At 39.7% G+C, this 21,514-nt stretch overlaps 3 protein-coding genes across 4 annotated transcripts; 2 read left to right on the top strand and 1 right to left on the bottom strand.

Moving 5' to 3' along the window:
• The first annotated feature begins 761 nt into the window (after nt 1-761).
• On the top strand, nt 762-6,032 carry LOC103327915 (heat shock 70 kDa protein 15-like). Its single transcript, XM_008230288.3, has 10 exons — nt 762-1,064; nt 1,776-2,963; nt 3,082-3,309; nt 3,407-3,502; nt 3,587-3,808; nt 4,263-4,457; nt 4,553-4,699; nt 4,845-4,994; nt 5,086-5,216; nt 5,417-6,032. Exons 2-10 carry the CDS (start codon nt 1,794-1,796, stop codon nt 5,643-5,645), a joined length of 2,568 nt encoding a protein of 855 aa, XP_008228510.1. The 5' UTR covers nt 762-1,064; nt 1,776-1,793; the 3' UTR covers nt 5,646-6,032.
• A 1,277-nt stretch (nt 6,033-7,309) lies between these two features.
• LOC103327913 (Pentatricopeptide repeat (PPR-like) superfamily protein) lies at nt 7,310-10,543 on the top strand. Of its 2 annotated transcripts, none has more exons than XM_008230286.2 (3): nt 7,310-7,743; nt 7,972-9,816; nt 10,147-10,543. In XM_008230286.2, exons 1-3 carry the CDS (start codon nt 7,638-7,640, stop codon nt 10,161-10,163), a joined length of 1,968 nt encoding a protein of 655 aa, XP_008228508.2. In that variant the 5' UTR covers nt 7,310-7,637; the 3' UTR covers nt 10,164-10,543. The 2 variants fall into 2 exon arrangements, 1 of the variants encoding a protein (XP_008228508.2); XR_513815.2 differs by having other exon boundaries at nt 7,318-7,743; nt 7,972-9,934.
• A 423-nt stretch (nt 10,544-10,966) lies between these two features.
• On the bottom strand, nt 10,967-13,154 carry LOC103327912 (uncharacterized). The gene has a single exon (XM_089049860.1). It carries the CDS (start codon nt 12,325-12,327, stop codon nt 11,134-11,136), a length of 1,194 nt encoding a protein of 397 aa, XP_088905986.1. The 5' UTR covers nt 12,328-13,154; the 3' UTR covers nt 10,967-11,133.
• Between the last annotated feature and the right edge of the window lie 8,360 nt (nt 13,155-21,514).

Raw genomic sequence — 21,514 nt, 5'->3', positions numbered from 1 at the left:
TCACCTGCTTCTTCCCTTGCTTTGAAAGGCCTAATTCGGTGAGAACATCCTTGAGCTCGTTTATTCGAAAATATGCCAATTTTTCCTGCAGTAGCAAACAAAAATTCTCATAAGTTCACCACAGCAAAAGGTAACATCCACCAGCGGGGACACCAAAACAATTCACTGCAATAGCAATCAAATACGGAGGCATGAATAACAACTCTTATGACTAACTGCAATAGTACAACTCTGAAAACTAAGTTGCATGAGATACTTTAACATTAAAAAAAATATATAGGACATGGAAAAAAATTAACTTGCAGCCAAGTATGTAACTAGATTTACTACACTTTCTTAAAAGCTAATTCCTCGTCAACACTACTTGCCCAACTATTCGTGATCAACTGTATTCAGTAAAATGTCTTTGCTTCTTCGTATCTGTCTATAGTTAAATCTTTCTTCTTGTTTTCAAAACGGGTAATTACAACCCGATTGTAGCATAACGAGTTCAACCATGGGATCGATCTGATGACTATAAAATAACCCCGCACAACATACCCTTCATTATAGAATTTCCGGAATATAAGGTTGCCACTCTCATTTTTGATCATAAGAAAGCCCATGTTCATAACCCTCCAATGCACAACAAACCCTAGTAATAGGCCCATAACCCAAAAGCCGAAACCAAACCAAATACTTCAAACCGCTCCAAAAAAATAAAAAATCAAACCACTTGAAATTCTTCTTCACCCTCTTTCGGAAGAGGCAGGATCTTTCTAGAAGAACCAAGTATCTCTCTAGAGGTGTCTAGGACCGCTTGACCTCATACTCTCCCTTATAAAACCCAACACTAATTCCCACACCAAAATATTTTCCTATTAAAAAAAATAATCGAAAATTATAAAAGGCGAAAATTCTACAGAGCCCTTAGGTCTCTTTATTAAGTACCCTCGTCTGCTTGCAACCTCCTCTGTTTGTTCATAAACTCGTTCCGTAGAGACTTCCAGAAACCCCAAAAGCCCTCTCGCTTTCTCTCTCCCTTGCTCATCGCGACCTCAGACTCTCTGTGGATTGCTTTCGAGGTACGGTCTCCAAAACCCTAGCTTTTGCATCAGATCAGATCTTTCTTTCTGAAAATGCTTTTAGATCTGTTAGATTCTGTTTCTCGATTTGAACATTCTACCGGGTTTTTCCTTGGTCGATGCTGTAGTGTTGAAGTGCTTGCCTTTCTGCTTCGATTCAATTTTTTTTTTCTTACTCTGTTGTTTTTTGTGTTCTCTTTAGCTGGATTTTGGTCAGTATAACTAGATGTTGATTTGAATGATACTGTAAATTCGATAATTGTTGGGTTTGAATTTGGTTGTGTTATATACTTACGGTTGTGTATTTAATTAGATGAAAGATTTATAGGTTCCTTGTGTTATTAATGTGGGTTTGAATTTGCTATTGCGTTTGATTAACTTTAATTTCCAATGAAGATTACTATTATGTATGCTATGTAGTTTGAGTGGGACATACTTTTTAGTCCAAAATTTGTGGAGAGATATAATATCTGATCTTATTTTTGTTTCCTTTACCCGCCATGTTGTTGGTTTCTGATATTGTAATCACTGTGACGATGGTGATGCAAGTCATCCATGGAACTCGTTAAAATTTCTTTGTTTTTATGATTGAATGGTAGATTTCAATCAGTCTGCTTTGGCTGAGCTGTTTACTGATGTGGAAGCTGGCTGCATCTAACTTGTTTGAAATTTCAGCAGTTTACTGAATGTGGTTTCTTAATTTTTCTCCAGCTTTAAGATTTTGCAAGGATGAGCGTGGTTGGATTTGATTTTGGCAATGAGAGCTGCATTGTGGCCGTGGCCAGGCAGAGGGGTATTGACGTTGTGCTTAATGATGAATCCAAACGTGAAACTCCAGCCCTTGTTTGTTTTGGTGACAAGCAGCGGTTCATTGGGACAGCAGGAGCTGCTTCATCCTTGATGAACCCTAAGAACACAATTTCCCAGATTAAACGTTTAATTGGTCGGCAATTCTCCGATCCTGTTGTGCAGAGGGATATCAAGTCATTGCCTTTTGCTGTTACTGAAGGCCCTGATGGATACCCGTTGATTCATGCCCGATATTTGGGAGAATCGAGGACATTTACCCCTACCCAAGTTCTTGGAATGCTATTCTCTGATCTGAAAATCATAGCTGAGAAGAATCTTAATGCAGCTGTTGTTGATTGCTGTATTGGGATTCCAGTTTATTTCACTGATCTCCAAAGAAGAGCTGTTATGGATGCAGCAACAATTGCTGGCTTGCACCCTCTTCGCTTGTTCCATGAAACTACAGCGACTGCTTTGGCTTATGGTATTTACAAGACGGATTTACCAGAACATGACCAATTGAATGTTGCCTTCGTTGATATTGGACATGCTAGCATGCAAGTCTGCATTGCTGGTTTTAAGAAGGGGCAGTTGAAAATACTGGCTCATTCCTTTGACCAGTCTTTGGGCGGCAGGGATTTCGATGAAGTACTGTTCCACCACTTTGCGGCAAAATTCAAGGAAGAGTATAAGATCGATGTCTTTCAGAATGCAAGGGCCTGCCTTCGTCTTCGGGTTGCTTGTGAGAAGCTGAAGAAGATGCTTAGTGCAAATCCTGAGGCACCTTTGAATATAGAGTGTTTAATGGAAGAGAAAGATGTGAGGGGATTTATTAAGCGTGATGAGTTTGAACAAATTAGTGTTCCTATTTTGGAACGTGTGAAGGGGCCTTTGGAGAAGGCTCTTCTTGATGCACAGCTTTCAATAGAGAATATTCATACAGTTGAGGTTGTTGGTTCAGGCTCTCGTGTTCCTGCTATAATCAAGATATTGACAGATTTCTTCAAAAAGGAGCCTAGGCGAACTATGAATGCAAGTGAGTGTGTTGCCAGGGGTTGTGCTCTACAATGCGCAATTCTTAGTCCAACATTCAAAGTCAGAGAGTTTCAGGTGAGTTAAACTCATGCTTTGTAAAAATCTTTGTGTTTGTTTCCATTAGTTGAACTAATCTCTATTTTTAATTAACGTGTTACCTTTGTTTGCCTTGCTGATTTATTTTTAATTGAAGGTGAACGAGAGCTTCCCATTTTCAATTGCTTTGTCCTGGAAAGGTTCTGGTCCAGACACCCAGAATGGAGCAGCCGATAATAACCAAAGTACTATTGTTTTCCCCAAGGGAAATCCTATTCCAAGTATCAAGGCTCTTACATTTTACAGATCAGGCACGTTTTCAGTTGATGTACAGTATGCCGATGTTTCTGATTTGCAAGCACCTGCAAAAATCAGCACATACACAGTGAGTGGATCTTAAAATTTGCATGCTCCAATTTGTCTCAAGGCTAGTAGGTTATCTGCCAGATTTTTATATTGACATTTACACTTTATATGTGCAGATTGGTCCTTTCCAGTCTACTAAAGGTGAGCGGGCAAAACTGAAGGTCAAAGCTCGCCTGAATCTGCATGGGATTGTGTCTGTAGACTCAGCAACTGTAAGTTTGTTAAAAACATCTTGTGCTTCTAGCCGTCACTAGTTGATTTTAAGTCCATTTGTTTTTTCTTGACATGTGCTTTAGCTCTTGGAAGAAGAAGAAATTGAGGTTCCTGTTACAAAAGAGCAACCTAAGGAGGGCGCTAAGATGGAGACTGATGAGGCCCCTAGTGATGCGGCTCCCCCAAGTACCAATGAGACTGATGTGAACATGCAAGATGCTAAGGGCACTGCTGATGCCTCGGGTGCCGAAAATGGTGTTCCTGAGTCAGGAGACAAGCCTGTGCAGATGGAAACAGATACGAAGGTCAGTAATATTCTCCTTTCGTCATATGTTGGTTAATCATGAGTTATTTGTTATTTCTCCTTGACCTCAGCTTCGGGGTAGGTAGGCAAATAGCCCTGTATATATTGACATTGCAGGGTTTGGTTATTTGATTTGACTCAACTATTGTGTGGACTAAGAAGGATGAAGGATTTAATGTTTTGTGAAATATTTAGAGTTTCCATCATGTTGAAATACATTTAAGTTTCCATGTTCTTTGAAATATTCAGAGGAGTTGTACTATTTAACATTTTTGTGATCGTTCTTTCCACATGCAATCTGCATTTTATATGACCTATAGATAAGTCATAGATTGTGCGTGTCAAATCCTACCTGGAATTACAAACAGTCTTCCTGTTCTTTTTAATGTTATTAGTGGTTTATTTAGTTTTATTTCAGTGGTTGGCTGCATTGTTGATGTTTTTATGCCATGCAGGCTGATGCTCCTAAGAGAAAGGTAAAGAAAACAAACATTCCTGTTGTCGAGTTAGTTTATGGAGGGATGCCTCCATCAGATGTGCAAAAGGCAATAGAGAAGGAGTTTGAGATGGCCTTACAAGACCGTGTTATGGAAGAAACAAAAGACAAGAAAAATGCTGTCGAGGCATATGTCTATGACACGAGAAACAAGGTAGTCTGCTTCTTCTATGTTCATGGCATGTTTTGTGGTTTTTCTTTTCTTTTCTTGTTCATACACCGACTCAAAATTTTCTTTTGCGTCTCCAGCTCAATGACAAATATCAGGAATTTGTCACCGAACCAGAGAGGGAAGCGTTTATTGCTAGACTTCAGGAGGTGGAGGACTGGCTCTATGAAGATGGTGAAGATGAAACCAAAGGAGTTTACATTGCCAAGCTTGAGGAGCTAAAGAAGGTTAGGATTTTTTTTTTCCTAATGATTTTTTGTGCCCTTCTCTGTTTGGTTTTGTTTAATTTGTTAAAAAGAGGGCAACAATCTTAAAGTATTATATTCGACTGGTTTGATTGTTTGAAATTGATGGTGATTTATCAAATTGCAGCAAGGTGACCCCATTGAAGAGCGATACAAGGAGCACACAGAGAGGGGTACTGTGATCGATCAACTTGGTTTCTGTATTAGTACTTACAGAGACGCTGCAATGTCGACTGATGTAAAATTTGAACACATTGATATTTCTGATAAACAGAAGGTAATGGACTCGTTGAGCTCTTTCCCATCCCCCAATCTCTTCCCATCCACCAATTTCTTCCATTCTAACTCATGTTTTTTGTGTGACATAGATCTTAAATGAGTGTGTTGAAGCTGAGGCCTGGTTAAGAGAGAAAAAACAGCAACAGGATTCGCTCCCAAAATATGCCAACCCAGTACTCTTGTCAGCTGATGTGAGACGGAAGGCTGAAGCACTTGACAGGTATTGTTTCTGCATTCATGAATTTTTTTTCTTTTGCTAGTGTTCTTAAACTGGTTGGCTTGCATAATATTTTGGAACCTTTCTGTAGAAGTGCCAAAGTCTTTTCTTAGAATTTGGTTGTTTGTCTCTAGTCAATTGTCTTTTGGCCCAGTGATATCTGACTTGGTAGTTATCTTTTCCCAATCTATTTGCACGGACAGGTTCTGTAGACCCATAATGACGAAACCAAAACCAGCACCAGCCAAGCCAGCAGCTCCTGAAACTCCAACCCCACCTCCTCAGGGAAATGAGCACCAGCCTCAGGGCGGGGATGCAAATGCCAATGCTGGCAGCAATGAGAACCCCGCCGACGGCAGCAATGAGGTTCCACAAGCTTCTGAAGAACCAATGGAAACCGACAAGCCAGAAGCACCCCAAAGTTCTGCGTAATTGTGTAGAGTAATTTGCCTATCTATGGTTTTTGTGGCAGGATTTGATTCCTAAGCGTAAAAACATTTTCATTTGAGCCTTGCACACAATTTGGACTCTCAGAGGGGGTGAAGAGGCCCGCGGTGTGTTTAATGATATACTTTTTTAGGAGTCTGTAAAGCCTTTTCTGTGCTTGTGGTCTGTCAGTTTTAATTAATTATTGTTACATTTGGTCTCTAGAATTCCGGATTTTTTTTATAATGGTTTTCAAGAGAAATGTACCCTTGGTTTCATTTCCCTGCTCTTTATGTAGGGAAATGAGACTAATTCCCTTTCAAGTCGTCTTCACGTCGGCCATTGTTGCTACTCTTTCCTCATGTTTTAAATCAATCTCTAAAATTTCATTAATTTACAAGGTTGCTTGATTTTGTTTCCGAGTATCGCATGTATGTGTTCAGGCTGGACATCTTTTGCTTCAAGGTTGATGGCATATGTTGTTGGCATAGGATAATTTGCATCAGGGTCGTCTTTGGTGCAAGACTTGTGCTTTAGAGCATCTCCAATGGAGATGTGAAGTCACTTTTACATTCTCCGGCGATAATGTGATTTTTACTCGGATGGGAGAATGAAAATTTTGGATTTGATATATGATTAGTTCCATATGTTACTCGAAAACACAAAAAAAAAATTAAATTAGTAATGTAATTCTCCCAAGCGGGAAAAGATGATTCAGTTTAAAATGAAGTCTAAAATTGCTTTGGTAATTCTCATTGTACAAAAGAAAATGGTATGATTAGGATGAAAAATAGAAGGATAAAACGACCGACCGAAAACAAACTTGTCCTCTTTCTTTGCTTACTTGAATGGAGTATTGCTAGTACTATGTACATCCTACGTGTTTATTAAGACGTGGGTATTTGAATTGATCCGATTCATGAAGATCAAGAATTAGATTGATTGTCGGAGTAGGTGATTCCATATCTGGTATTTCTCTCTCCCATTTCAAGCGAGTAATTATGCCATTAAGTGGTCTTGAGAATTGACATTAAAGTAGGTTAAAATTTTCTCTATTTCCACACTGTTCTGATCATCTCACAATTTTTACACAGAAGTTTATGTAACTTATATTGATATTAATAGAAATCTTAAAATAAATCATACAAAAGGATTCATGGGACGCATACTAAGATATGGAAACTGAAGTAACTTTCTTTTGCATATGGTACCAGCTAAGACAGTTGCCCACCAACTACCTCTTGGTATAGCGGTATTTTTCTTACCAAAATGGAAAAACATTTAAAGTTCAAATCTCTCACCTCATCGATAAAGGAAAAAAAAGAAGACAAGTTAATAAAAGGTGGGGTTTCTTGTGTCTGATACTAAGTCATATATATACATTTTTTATTACAAGCGATATTAGAGAAGAGGGGAATTAAACCTAGGACTACAGATGCAGGGGTAAATGCTCTTATCAAATTGATGGAGCTACAAGTCCCTTGCCTAAGTCGGACTCTTTGTTGTCGGTGTTAAGCGTTTTAAGCATGTTTGTCATATATGAATTGGTCCACCAAATCCCTCAATTTGGTATCATGTTCAAATAATGTCTTTTATTTTACGAAAATTGACTTACATATTCATCATGACACACAAACCTTAGTAAAAAAATACTCACCTTACAAATACTCAATTCGCATTGTTGATCAATCACAAGCTCGCGGGATCAGGTACTTCGCGCACAAAATTAAACATGGCAGTTTCTAAAGCTTCTCACTTCACTTATAAGTAGACAGCGGCATCGGCAACGACAGTTGTTGGCAGGGACTTCTTCTCTTCTCTGTTTTCCCTCTTCCCTATCTCCTTTCTTCTCCTTATTGAAACGACAACGACGAATGACTAGGAACAATGTTGGGGTATGCTTTTGTCGTATCATTTTCCTTCGAAGGCCAAAAGTAATTCGTCATGCTGTTTTAGCAATTAGCATGAGTGGAATTTGTCCGCCTGAGGTGTAAATTTATGTGCAAATCCCCGTTACTTATGGGCAAAATGGTTGCCAAATCGTTTGCTTTAAAGCGATCAATATCAACCTATCCTCATCTCTCTGAGAGACTTAATCAAACAGGTAAGCCGCATTATTCTATGTATCAATTTCAGCTTAAATATGTGAAGCAAGCATTTGTTTCGAATTCAATTTCTGCAATTGGGTTTTCTTTGACTGTTTTGTTTTTTATTTGGTTGGCAAGGTTATGCTGTACTTTTTAACAACTTGTATTTCTGTATTAGCATGGTTTTGATTGAATATACCGATATTTCTTCTATATTAACCTGTTGTTATGTTGTGGCTTAGCAGAAAATGAGATAGTTAAAATGTTCCGGTTGCCCCGTGCTTCTGGAGAAGTGCAAAACTTTCCCATGAGTAGGAATATGTCAAGGAAGGACCCTTCAGTTAGGATGTTGGATGAGAGGTTCACAAAGATTTTGAAAATTTTCAAATGGGGACCTGATGCAGAAAAGGCCCTAGAAGTGCTGAAGTTGAGAGTGGATCATCGATTGGTTCTCGCGGTTCTCAAGATTGATGTTGAAGTCAATGTTAAGATTCAGTTTTTCAAGTGGGCTGGGAAGAGAAGGAATTTCGAACACGATTCAACCACATACATGGCGGTGATCCGTTGCTTGGATGGGGCTGGTGTTGTTGGTGAAATGTGGAAAACCATCCAAGAAATGGTTCGGAGTACATGTGTTATTGAGCCAGCTGAATTATCTGAAATCATAAGAATCTTAGGCAGGGCTAAGATGGTAAACAAGGCACTATCTGTCTTCTACCAGATCAAAGGCCACAAGTGCAAACCAACAGCAAACACTTACAACTCCATGATCTTAATGCTGATGCAAGAAGGTCATCATGACAAGGTCCATGAGCTCTATAATGAGATGTGTAATGAGGTTAACTGTCTCCCAGACACAGTTACATATAGTGCACTAATATCGGCATTTGGGAAATTGGGTCGTGATGATTCTGCCATTAGGTTGTTTGATGAAATGAAGGATAATGGTTTGCATCCAACTGCAAAGATTTATACTACCCTGTTGGCAATCTTTTTCAAGTTGGGAAAAGTTGAGAAAGCTTTAAGCCTGGCCCAGGAGATGAGAGAGAAGGGGTGTCCGCCTACTGTGTTTACCTACACTGAATTGATAAAGGGGCTTGGCAAAGCTGGTAGGGTTGAAGATGCTTGTGTTATATACAAAAACCTTCTGAGGGAGGGTTGTAAGCCTGATGTCGTGCTCATTAACAATTTGATAAACATTTTGGGAAAGGAAGGTCGTATAGAAGATGCTATTAAGCTTTTCAACGAGATGGTTTCTTTGCATTGCACACCTAATGTGGTGACATACAACACTATAATTAAAGCTTTATTTGAATCCAAAGCTCCAGCTTCTGAAGCTGCTTCATGGTTTGAGAAGATGAAAGTTAATGGCATTGTTCCCAGCTCATTTACCTATTCAATTCTTATTGATGGTTTTTGCAAAACAAATAGAGTTGAGAAAGCTCTGTTGCTTCTTGAGGAGATGGATGAAAAGGGGTTTCCTCCTTGTCCAGCTGCCTATTGCAGCCTGATCAACAGTCTTGGAAAAGCAAAGCGGTATGAAGCTGCAAATGAGTTATTTCAAGAATTGAAAGAGAACTGTGGGCGTTCAAGTGCTAGGGTATATGCTGTGATGATTAAACATTTTGGGAAATGCGGGCGTCTCGATGAAGCTTTGGATCTTTTTAATGAGATGAAGAAACTCGGATGCACTCCAGATGTGTATGCTTATAATGCACTCATGTCAGGGATGGTGAGGGCTGGCATGATAGATGAAGCGCATTCCTTGCTTAAAGTAATGGAAGAAAATGGTTGCATTCCAGACCTAAACTCACAAAATATCATTTTAAATGGCTTGGCCAGGACAGGTGGACCAAATCGGGCTTTGGAAATGTTTTCCAAGATGAAGCATTCTAAGATTCAACCAGATGCAGTTTCTTATAACACTGTTCTTGGTTGTCTCAGCCGAGCTGGTATGCTTGAGGAGGCTGCAAAGCTGATGAAAGAGATGGATTCAAAAGGTTTTCAATATGATCTCATCACTTACTCATCAATACTTGAGGCGGTTGGCAAGGTTGATGATGTTCGCAAGACTTCCTCAGAGGGATATGGTATGAGATAGTTTCTCTTCTTTTACTTACACTACATACCCAGGGTTAAGGACTGTTTCTGATTGAGATGATTGAAGACCTGCTAATAAGAAGAAAAACAAAAAATGAACTTGTGAAGGTATGCAATATCAGTTGATACCACATGCATAATTATCAGTTACGATGTATGGGCTAATGTTTTGAGCTGTTCATATGACAATGTTTTTCTTAATTGCATGTGGGCTATGTGAGTGATACACACTATGTCCTAGTAATCAAATTTTTAGTATTGCTGTTATAAACCATCTGCTGTATACTTAACTCACTCATGAAATGCTGATTCTTCTGCAGGTTATACGCCCTGTTAAGCGCTAGGGGCTCAGCCATATATCCTACAAATTTCAAGTATCTTCCAGTTGGAATTTGCTGGAAGAAAAGAAAAACACTAATAACGACTTATCATTATAAAGACAGTGGATTGTAGAAAACCCAATTCAAATGTTACCTTTGTAAATACGATTTGAATGAGGGTTGCTCTTCGGCTACACAATCCGCACTGCTCATGTATTGTAACTTAAGCAGTAGATGGACAAATTCAGTGCTGAAATGCAGTAGCTGTTAATTGTAGTAATATGAAAGAATGTTATGAACTCATGTTCATTCACCGCCTATATTTGTAAGGCATAATTGATCCTGACGCGTTTCATTGTACCCAATTGGAAATTTGATTATCAGTGACTTATAACTATACATTCCACCTCATGAATTCTAAATGTTGTTTCACTCTTTATTTTTCAAATGCACTAGACTTCACAAGTCCCATGGGGACAATGCGGATGGAGCACCCCATTCTGGAGGCTCGCAGCATTAATGTCCATGTCCTTTTAATATTATGGGTGGATAAGGTTGTAATTGTCATTTCCTTTTAAATGATGGTTGAGAACTCAGGGATGAGTTTAGACTAGATTCTGCATTTTGTAACAAAAACAAAACATACAAAACTCATGCACCAAGGCATATGGATCTGTCAAAAAACTTAAAACATATATATTGTTGCATCTTCATGATTTTCAGCTCAAAATGCTGGCAGCGGCAATCAAAATAGAAAACAGACCACTAGCACAAGTGGATACATATAAGACCATCAACGTGGAACAAAAGGGAACAGAACTAGGCAATACAATAGTAATTCGAATTTTCATATTTCTAATACCATATCTGCTACAACATCAACAACTTATTTCCATAAAAGAAATTAAAAGGGATAAAGGCCCCCAATTGTTACAACAACAGCTAGCAGTTAACATAACTAGTTGACATTATAGATAGATACTCATATCACCCACTAGCGTTTTCGGCAGAGATATCATTCTCCTCGTCATCACCCTGCTGTATTTTCGCAATCTCAGCCTGCGCTCTCTCCATAATCTGCCTTTTCTGCATTTCCAAGTCCCTGTGGAAATCCATCCTCATCTTCTCTAGTTCTACCATCTGCTGCCTTTTACTAGTTTCAATCTTCTCATATATGTCACTGAATTTCTGAATAGAATCAGCAAGCAATCTAAAGGAACACCGATCATCATTGTCCCTTCCGTACCTTCTCTTCTTGGGTGGTAGCCCATCAGAATCATCATCCACTCCCTCAGCAGATTCTGAATTTCCTGGACTATCCCTCATCTCATCCAACCCATTTGCACGGTTCAAATACACTCTAGGGTTCATGAAAACATACTCCCCTGAGTCCAAACCACAAGAGAGGCCAGATTGCTGTTGTGGTGATGACATTAACATATCCATCTTCTTGAAATAAACCCACTTGCTAGTAGCACCACCAGTCTCTGCGAACTTGAGCCTCTCCTTTTTGTACTTCTTCTTCAAGGTATCCAACCGATTGCGACATTGTGTGTCTGTCCTTTCAATCTTTGACACCTCTGAAACCTTCTCCGCTACCTCTTGCCACTCCTCAGAGCGAAGACTCTTTTTTCCACGTTGAAGAAACCGATCACCCCAAGCATCTAGTAACACAAATGTCTCATGCTCGGTCCAATCGGTAAGCGAATTTCGGCCACCAATTGATTGTCTTGGAGCAGAGGGTGCAGCAGCTGGAGGAGCTGGTAGACGAGGAGCAAATTCATAACTTGAGATCAAATTCTTCAACTTCCGCTTCTTTGGGTGCTTTTTTAAATCAGCATCATCAATCATTCTATTATAAACTTTGCTCTTATTATCATCTTCATCCTCCTCATCCTCCTCATCATCACCATCATCTTCGTCGTCATCATCATCATCAACATCTTTGTGAACAGACGGATAACCATTTTGACCATTGTTGTCTTCTTCTTCCTCACCCAACTCTTCATCCTCTTCATCCTCATCGTCCTCTTCATCATCAACATAGTGACTGCCAACTGGCCTAGAATATGGACCACTACGAACAGGAAGCTTCTGCCTTTGAGAAGAACCATAACCCTGCTGGTGATTCACACCATATGGGTTTGGAGGATACCTTGCATCATCTTCGGTGTCATCCATTTCAACACGAACTCAAGATTAACAACAACAAAACCACCACAAATACGATACACCAGTAAGACCCTACTTGCTAGTTCCAAACCACCAGTTTCTCCGTTTCAATTGGGCTAAACTCCAACAAAATCCATACCATTATCCTTTTTCAGCTAGCTTCTTATTCCAATCAACAACTTCTCCTCCTTCATATAACTAAAACCCCAAATCATCCAAGCTCATGAAACTTTGTTATCATCACCATCATCTACAAAAAAATTCTTTTGAAAAAAGAAAAACTGAAACTAGCTCCAAATCAGCATTTTGTTTTAGAAAATCACGAAAACATCAGAACCCCGCTGAATATCTCTCCAAAAAGAAACCTATTTTTATGGTGAAAATCGTTGTCGGAGAATTCAATACCCTTAGGTCAATAGACTGGTAAGTAAACCCTAACAAAGTCACCAAATTTATCATTCTAAACTCATGAAAAGTAAAACAAAAACTAACCCACCATCCGTTTTCCAAAAATTTCCTAATTCTTAAGCTCAATTCAAACTCCAGCAGTTTCAAAATCGAGAAATGAAGCCCTTAAATCTTACCTCAAAGGACAAGTTTTTACAGGCTTGAAAGATCGAAACTTTTCTCAAAATTTCCTCAGTCGCAAGCCAAATTGAAGCTTCTGAAAGAGCTTCAACTCGAAATTTCCTCAGAGTTGAAATTAATTGTGTCTCCTTCCAGGAGAACTGAGATGGGAAAATAAAGACAAGAAGGCAGAGAGAGTAAAGAATTGGGGATAAAAGAGGGTCACTGGCACTGCTATATCACACACCTGGTACGTTATTGTTTATTTTCTTCCTTTTTTTTCTTTGGTACAGATGCGTTAATGCGTTATTGTTTTTTGTTTCTTTTTTCTTTCTGGGCTTTTTGGGCCTAGTGGATGCTGGTTTGAGCTGGGTCCTAGTTTGGAAAAAGTTCACACCCAGATGATATATTTTAGTTTATCAAATTAAAAAAAAAAATACAAATACAGATTTTTATGTGATGTTAACAATTTTTTTTATACAAACGATATTATATTTTAATGTAATTTAAACTACGAGAAGGGTGATTTGAATTCGGGTGTATAATGGGGCTAAATCCATATATGTTGTATAGTTAACATTATATGTTAGTAATTTAACCATAAATATTGACTATCATTCCTAAATTTTAAAAAAGAAACATTCTTTCATGAGTTGTGCCCTTGCATACATAGATAGTTGGTAGATGGGTCCTCAAAGCTCTAGAGTCACTATTTTATTTTATTTGTTTATGTTAGACATGGCCTTATTATTATTAAGCTGATGTACCATGCACACCACATACATAAAAGAAATAGGATTTGAGAGATACGTTGCACTTGTTTGTGTTTCTTTTTCAATTTTAGTAATAAAGAAAAGGAATTCAAGAGCACCAAAAAGTAGGGATAGAAAGGGAAAAGCGTAAAGGAATTATTAATGAATTTAATTTATTTATTTTTTTGGGCAAAAGTCATTTTTGGTCCCTGTAGTTCGACTTCAATCACTTTTGACCCTATAGTTTCAATTCACAATTTTGCCATTGTAATTTCGTATTTGTAGCAATTTAAGGACATGTTAGTATTCTTGTCAATTTCTTTAACAATGTAAGCGGCAATTTAATCAACCCAAAACCCTTGAGTGTAAAAGCTTGTCTAAAATTCTTCCCATTTTATATTAGAGCTCGAAATTCAACCACTAATCTCAATTTTTGAAGAACCCTAAACCCAAATGACCAATTTCAAGCCCTAATATGAAACTAGGGGAATTTCAGACGAGCTTTTATGCTCAAGGATTTTGAGTTGACAAAATTGCCCTTGCACCTGCCAAAGAAATTATCAGGAATAATAACTTGTCCTTGAATTGCTATAAATACGAAACTACAGGATCAAAATTAATGGAATTGAAACTATAGGGTCAAAAGTGGTTGAAGTGTCAAACTACAAGGACCGAAAGTGACTTTTAGTCTCTCTCTTTTTTAAAATACAAGCGATAGTTTATAATGAGGAGGGGGTTTCTCACACACAAACACTATCAAGGTGCCATGTTCGAACTTGAGACCACTGTTCACTACCAATGTATCATATTCGAACCTAAGACCAATTATCTACAAGTCAATGTCTTTTTTTACTATGCTAGACCCGTTGGCTGAATTTGATTGTTAGAACTTGGATTCATAACATCTATGAAGAATTGAATTATGAGGTAGATTTTGATTGTATTTGATTACTTGTTTGCGTTTTGCGTTTACTCCTATGATGGAAGGGCAAAGTTCCCAACGCTTGAGAACCATAGGTCAACAAGTCACTTTCTTTGGTGTCTTGCGTGCCACCGCTAGTAATAAAAATTCTAGCAGACTTAGTTTGGAATGGATAACTTGCGCCTAAGTTCTGATTCTGCAAACAAACGATTGTGAATTTGGGTGAGGAATATCTCCCAAGTAAGTTCTTTTCTTGCCTCGATCTGGTGAGGACTTTAACAATTTATCTCAGTATAAAGAGGTTGTTCTTGCTGAATGGTTGATGGAATTTAAATTGTTTTTAAGCGAAGCCTTTTACAAAACTATAACAATAAATACTCATGCTAGAGAGATGAAGATACAGTTGGAACTCCATTTCATCGAGATGGAAGGTTACATTACGCCGGATTTCGAAATGTCCGGCCGGATCGAGACGCTAGGTGGACCGTTGACAACCTTGATGCTAAGCTTCAACTATAAATCGATACCAAAGGTTGATTGTGAGCTTCAATGTACCTTAAGCTTTGTGAAGCTTCGAGTGGGCGTAATCGGCTTCTTCATCTGTAAGGCGAAGTGGTCATTCTCGAGGACTTTAGTGGGCTAGAGACTGTGTAAAATTTGTTGAGGTTTTCATGTTTGGGAAAAGCTCAAGCTCTACCTGTCTTGGTTTTTTGCTAAACCAAATTTGTAACGAGAGAAATCTCGTTTTGAATGACTTATTTTCTAAGTCCGAACCTTGGGAATTCTAATCTAAAGCTGGTTTTCACTTGGAATTCAAGTGAGCTTCTGGTTGATTTTGAGTTGTTTGTTTGATTGATGACTTGAGTGTTGGATTGATTGTTGTTGTGTTTTTGTGTTGTTTGTGTTGGTGTTTTGTTGTGTTGTGTGTCCTTTACCCTGTTCACTCATTCTTGTATTTATAGTAAACTGTTTCTTCTTTGGAGTAGGGTGATTGTGTTTATTTATTGGGCGGCAAAGATATCTCCCCCCTTTTTCTCTTCTTTAATGGAAAGAAAGAAAATAGGATTTCTTCAGTTTTGGCAGATAGGCTCTCAAATAGGCAATCACTTCCCTGATTTTTTGAAAAGGATCCTAATCTCTTTCCCAATTTCAACTGCCCCTTGTGATATTTTACCCGTGATGGTTAGTTTGATTCCTTTTCTGGACAGCTCCCTCGCTTTCTCGCTTATCCTCTCTCGAGATTGTAACTTGCTTATCTTCTTGGGAGAATTACCTTCTCAAAAGACAAGAAAAATCTCTAATATATATATATATGTATGTAAGAGGGATTTGATCTTCATTCAGAATCAACTTGATGTCATGAACCCTTCAATCACTTCTTCTATGACATGCCATTCTTGGCTTTCTTTATCCCGGAGATGTCACGTGAGATTGTTCCTATTTCTGGGCTCTCTCTTCCTATTATATTGGGCTGTGAGGCCCAAATTGGCCTTGTTTGCTCTGATGAGCCTTCCAATGGTCTCTTACGGTTTTGGGCTTCCATCTTTCTTTGATTTTTCTGGCTTTATTCGGGCCTAATTTTTAGCTGGGTGTGTCAATTTTTGGCCCAAATATCCCTTAAGTCCAATCGTTTTGGAATGGTTTCAGACTTAAATGACATGGCCATTAAATTGGCGTGGTAAATTCCCAGTTAAAAAAAAGTAGAAGTACAACAAAGGGACAAACTCAAAGTAAATCTAAAACAAGGGTAATTTTGAAAGGAATCAAAAGATTTTTAGTGTAATCTTGTGTCTATCCCAGGGTCTGTTTGTACTGCGAATCCCACATGGTTGGATAAAACTTTTTAACCATTTGCCATTGATTGGGGCCGTATGAATTTCTCCATCCCTATCCTGCAACCTGTATGCCCCCATTCCGAGGATCTGATTGATTATGAAAGGGCCTTCCCATGTAGGCGACCATTTTCCATAACCAGCCACATGGGTTCCGAGGGGCAGAACTGCTTTCTAGACTATCTCCCTTCTTCAAAACTCTTGTTCCTGACTCTCTTATTGTAGGCCCTTGATACACTGTTTTCCTGCCAGAGTTTGTTGAGAGTGTCAATTCTGCTTGCATCCAATCCCTCCAGTTCAGCAGCATGGCCACAGGAGTAGTTTTCTCCTACTAAGTCATGTTGGTGAGCAATTACGAGGGACTGAACAGCTATCTCCATAGGCAGAATTGCATCATGACCGTAGGTTAACGCATAGAGTCATGCCCGCTTCTCTTTTTGAAGTTCTATATGCCCACAGAGTTTTGACAGCTTCTCATGCCATTGTTTCGGATTCTTCTCAAGCATTTTCCTGATAATGTTGATGATCACTTTGTTGCTTGATTCCGTCTGTCCATTGACTTGGGCATAATAAGGAGTGGATTGGAGCAGTCTGATTTTGAATGCCTCTGCCATGTCCAAAGCATTTCTCCGGATATGAAGGAGGATCCTCTATCAGTTGTGATTGATTCTGGGATGCCAAATCTTTGGATAATCTGCTCTTCTATGAAAATGATGATCTCTTGAGATGTAGTAGATTTAACAGCCTTGGCTTCCACCCACTTAGTGAAATAGTCTGTGGCAACAATGATAAAGCGATCTTGTGGCTGCTGGCTGGATAGATCTTACCAATGAGATCCATTGCCCATCCTCTAAAGGGCCATGGTTTTACCACTGGATTCATGGGAACTGATGGAGCCTGCTGGTGGGCCGTGTCTTTGACAAGATTCACACCCCTTGGAATAGTTAATGCAATCTTTCATCATGGTTGGCCAGAGTAGCCATATCTCCTAATTAACCAGCACATTTTCTCCCACCTTGATGCGCTCCACAGATTCCTTCATGGGTTTCCCCCATAACTTTCATGTATTCTTTCTTTCCGAGGCACCTTAAAAACACCTCATCCTTGCTCTTTCGGACCAAATCTTCATTCCACATAAGGTAGTTTAAAGCCATGATTCTGACTCTCTTCTCAGAGGGCAAAGTTGGATATCGTAGATAGGTCATGATAGGATTTCTCCAATCATCTTCAGTGATTGTGGCAGAGTTGACATCTATCTCCATCCCCTGGCGAGCGAACAGATGGTAGGCTTTTCTTTCATATCCTGATGATTCTTTGTACACAGTCTTGGGCATTTGTACACTGTTGCCACACCGGGCCAATTCATTGGCTGCAAAATTTTCTTCCCTTGGGATATGTTCCCAAGTGGCTTCTCTAGTCAGAAGATTCCTAGCTGCCACCAAGTAGACAGCCAAGAGAAGGGCTTAGGCACTTGTATTCCCCAGCAATTTGTTTTAAAACCAGCATGGAATCTCCTGCAGAATTTCCACAGATTGGATTCCTAGTTCTACCAGTATTTCTAAGCCAATGATTAAGGCCTCATATTCTGCCCTGTTGTTGGTGCATTGGAAATCCAATTGGAAAGAGTAGCAGTGTCTGATTCCAAGTGGTTCTTCCAAGACAATTCCTGCCCCTGAAGTTATATCAGTTTTTGATCCATCAAAGTATAACTTCCAAGGTGCAAGATGAACTGAGTAGATAGGATTGTTGAGGCAGGTGTGAGCTCTAGTTAATAGATCTGCATTTGCTATGTCTAAAGAGTCCATATTTTCAATCTCCTCTCCGGGATGATCGCTAGGAAGTCTGCCACAGCTTGTCCTTTGACGGCTTTACGAGGAACATATCGAAGGCAAATCAAAGCCAAGGTCCATTTTCCAATTCTGCCTCTTAGCATTGGTCTTGTTAGCATGTATTTGATCAGATCTATTTTGGCAATGATATAGATGGTGTATGGCAGCATGTAATGTCTGAGCTTTACAGCAGTGAAGTACAAGGCTAGGCAAAGTCTTTCAATTGCAGAATATTTTCTTTCCACTTCTGTTAGAGTTCTCGCTTAGGTAATAAACCGTCTGTTCCTTTCCTTCCTTGTTATCCTGAACCAATAAACTTCCAATGGATACTTTGATGCAGATATATAAAGCTTGAGTGGTCTGCCTCTCCTTGGTGGGGACAGAACTGGTGGATTTGAGAGGTAATGCTTGATTTTCTCAAAAGCTTGTTGGTTCTGTTCTTCCCACTTAAAGGTTTGTTCTTGTTTTAATCTTAACAAAGAAGATAAGGGCTGGATCTTTCCTGCAGAATTGGATATGAATCTCCTTAAAAAATTAATTTTTCCTAAGAGACTTTGCAATTCCTTCTTGTTCCTAGGTGGCAAAACTTCTATGATGGATCTTGCTTTGTTTTTGTCGATCTCTATGCCTCTTTGGTGGACCAAGAATCCTAGGAAATTTCCCGCTTGAACTCCAAAAACGCACTTCTTTGGGTTCATTTTCAGTTTATGTTGCCTCATTCTTAGGAATGCTCTTCTTAGATTTGTCATGTGGTTTCCCTCCTCTGGTGATTTAATCACAACATCATCAATATAAACTTCCAGGGAATGTCCAATCATATCGTGGAAAACAGAATTCATTGCCCTTTGATAGGTAGCCCCTGCATTTCTCAAGCCAAAAGGCATTACAGTGTATTCAAAAGCACCTATATGCCCTGGACACATGAAGGCTGTCTTGTGGATATCTTCTTCTGCCATCATGATCTGATTGTAACCTGCGTTGCCATCCATAAAAGATAGCATCTGGTTGTGGGCAGCTCCATCTACTAGCATATCTGCCATTGGCATAGGGTACTCATCCTTGGGATAGGCTTCATTCGGTTTCGTAATCCACGAGATTCGCCCCAGCGATTTTCCTTTTTAGAACTGGTACAATATTAACTAGCCAATCAAAGCATAGATGCAGGTTGATGAATCCTGCCTTGAGCAGCCTTTCTATTTCTTCTTTGACTTTTAGTTCTGTGTCCATGGACATCCTTCTTCTGGCCTGCTTGACCGGAAGGTATCCCTCTTTGATTGGCAGCTTGTGTTCTACCAATTCCCTGTCTAATCCTGGCATCTCATGATAATGCCAAGCAAAATAATCTTTGAACTCTTGTAGAAGTGCAACGAGTTCATTCTTAAGTGGCTCTTTCAATAGTGCGCTGATAAAGGTAGGCCTTGGATCCTCCCCTGTTCCTAAGTTTATTTCCTGCAAAGGATCTTCTACCTCTGGCAGAGAGTCATCCAAAGCGGCTGGTGCAAAATCTAGCACTTCCTCCCTGTAGTTCCTCTTCCTCCCGGCTTTCCGCTTTCATGAGTGAATTCGCCATATTAATGGCGGATTGCGCAAAAAACTTTCTTTCCTCCCAGTATATCAACAATCTTTTTGTAATGGACCGGATTGTTGCAGCTCGATCCTTTTCTTGTTGATTGGGACTAGACATTAGTGCTATGGAAATTTAGAACAAAAGGTCTGTTCCAATCCTCCAAGGAATTGGTTAGACCTTCTTCAATGAGCCTCAGGCCGTGACACCATGGGGGCGGCCGTTCTGGTTGACTCCAAAGAAGGTGAAAGGACCAAGGTCATCATGATAATACCTTGCCTCACAACACATGGCAGAAGGTAGAAATGGCCGTGGATCGGCCTCTATTATCTCCATGTAGCCTTCTTCATTCCATAAAGCTAACTGTTGATGAAGAGTGGAAGGAACACATAGACTCTGGTGAATCCAGTCTCTGCCAAGCAATGCATTGTAAGTGGTAGAGGTAGTATCTACCACAAAGAATGCAACCTTCAGCTTTTGCTTCCTACTAAGACATCCACATCTAGGATCCCAAGGGTTTTGGTGATACCTCCCTGCGAAATTGGTGACGGCAAAGGGTTGGAATTAAATCCTTTTCTGTTTGCCCATTTTGCTCGATTCAGTGAGGCAGAAGGTTGATGGCTGCACCTCCATCTACCATAGTTTTGGGAATAGGAACACCCCCAAAGTTTGCTGTTATAAACAAGGGTCTGAGGTGGTTTGCCATTTCTTTGGTTGGTTTGGAGAAGCAAAGCTGATCTGTAGCTAACTTGTGGGTTGTTCCTTACATCACAGGGATTTATCTTTGTTCGGCCTTTCTTCCGCTTCGCCAACCTTTGCATTCAAAACTTTCTTGGGAAAATACGTCTCCGTCAGTGCTCTTTCTTCTCGCCTGAACTTTTCGCGGAATGAACACCATATTGATGCCTAGGTCGACGTAACAAGTCCTCCAATTCTGCACCGAAGGCCTCGGTTTCATCCAACCTCCGTCATAATCCATCTGTTCTCCATCATACTCCTCCGCCCATTCTCCTAGTTCTTCTGCTCCGAGGAGCGCATTCTCGTCATCTGCCAGATGGTTCATAATCCAGTGCTCCTCTTCATATTCCTCAACCCAGTCTCCTTGCCCTTCTCCGAATAGGATCAGTTTTCCTCCTGGTGGGAGTTTTAAGTAGATTTTCTGAGGTAGAATGGATAGAAGGTTTCTTTCGTGATTCTCGCTTTTTCAACTTTTGTTGTTGAGAGATTGCTTGTTCTGGGAAATATTTACGCTCTTTTCCTTTTTGGCAGGATTGGCCTCGAAGCACTGTGCGTTTCTCGTTATTGAGGAATGTGCAGATCTTGTCTCGAACCCTCCTCCTTTGGGTTCTTGTCACTCCATTGTTGGTCGCCACTTTTCCCGAGAATACCACCGCCTTCAATGATGGCCGCCAAAGGTTTATCACTCGGGCACTCTTATTGATTTTTCTTCCTTGGGCTGCTTAGTCATTCTTCTTTGGATTGACAGCCTAGGGTAGTTTCTCTGTCTGCCTTATCTCGGGCGTGGTTCCAATCCGGCCAAAAACACTTGAGTGGACATATCATTTTCAGATTACCTCTCAACCTCACACTTGCACTGCAGAGCACTATTCCAAATTGAAATGGTTGCTTTTGGTCTTTCCATAGTCTCCTTTGAAACTATTGCGCTTCTACTGAGCCGGCCTCTATATTTCCTTCTTTCGTTACGGCCAATTTAGATTGACCATATTAAC

The sequence above is a fragment of the Prunus mume genome, linkage group LG4 (genome assembly GCF_029339155.1).
Source record: "Prunus mume cultivar Tortuosa linkage group LG4, ASM2933915v1, whole genome shotgun sequence".
In the NCBI taxonomy this organism is placed as follows: Eukaryota; Viridiplantae; Streptophyta; class Magnoliopsida; order Rosales; family Rosaceae; genus Prunus; species Prunus mume.
Note: the sequence above shows the minus strand (reverse complement) of the source record. Positions and strands in the feature narration are given on the sequence as shown.

Coding starts and splice junctions, on each gene's coding strand:
- LOC103327915 (XM_008230288.3), top strand. CDS start 1,794: ATGAGCGTGGTTGGATTTGATTTTGGCAATGAGAGCTGCATTGTGGCC. Junction 2,964..3,081: donor TCAAAGTCAGAGAGTTTCAG/GTGAGTTAAACT, acceptor TTTTAATTGAAG/GTGAACGAGAGCTTCCCATT. Junction 3,310..3,406: donor CAAAAATCAGCACATACACA/GTGAGTGGATCT, acceptor TTATATGTGCAG/ATTGGTCCTTTCCAGTCTAC.
- LOC103327913 (XM_008230286.2), top strand. CDS start 7,638: ATGTGCAAATCCCCGTTACTTATGGGCAAAATGGTTGCCAAATCGTTT. Junction 7,744..7,971: donor TGAGAGACTTAATCAAACAG/GTAAGCCGCATT, acceptor GTGGCTTAGCAG/AAAATGAGATAGTTAAAATG.
- LOC103327912 (XM_089049860.1), bottom strand. CDS start 12,327: ATGGATGACACCGAAGATGATGCAAGGTATCCTCCAAACCCATATGGT.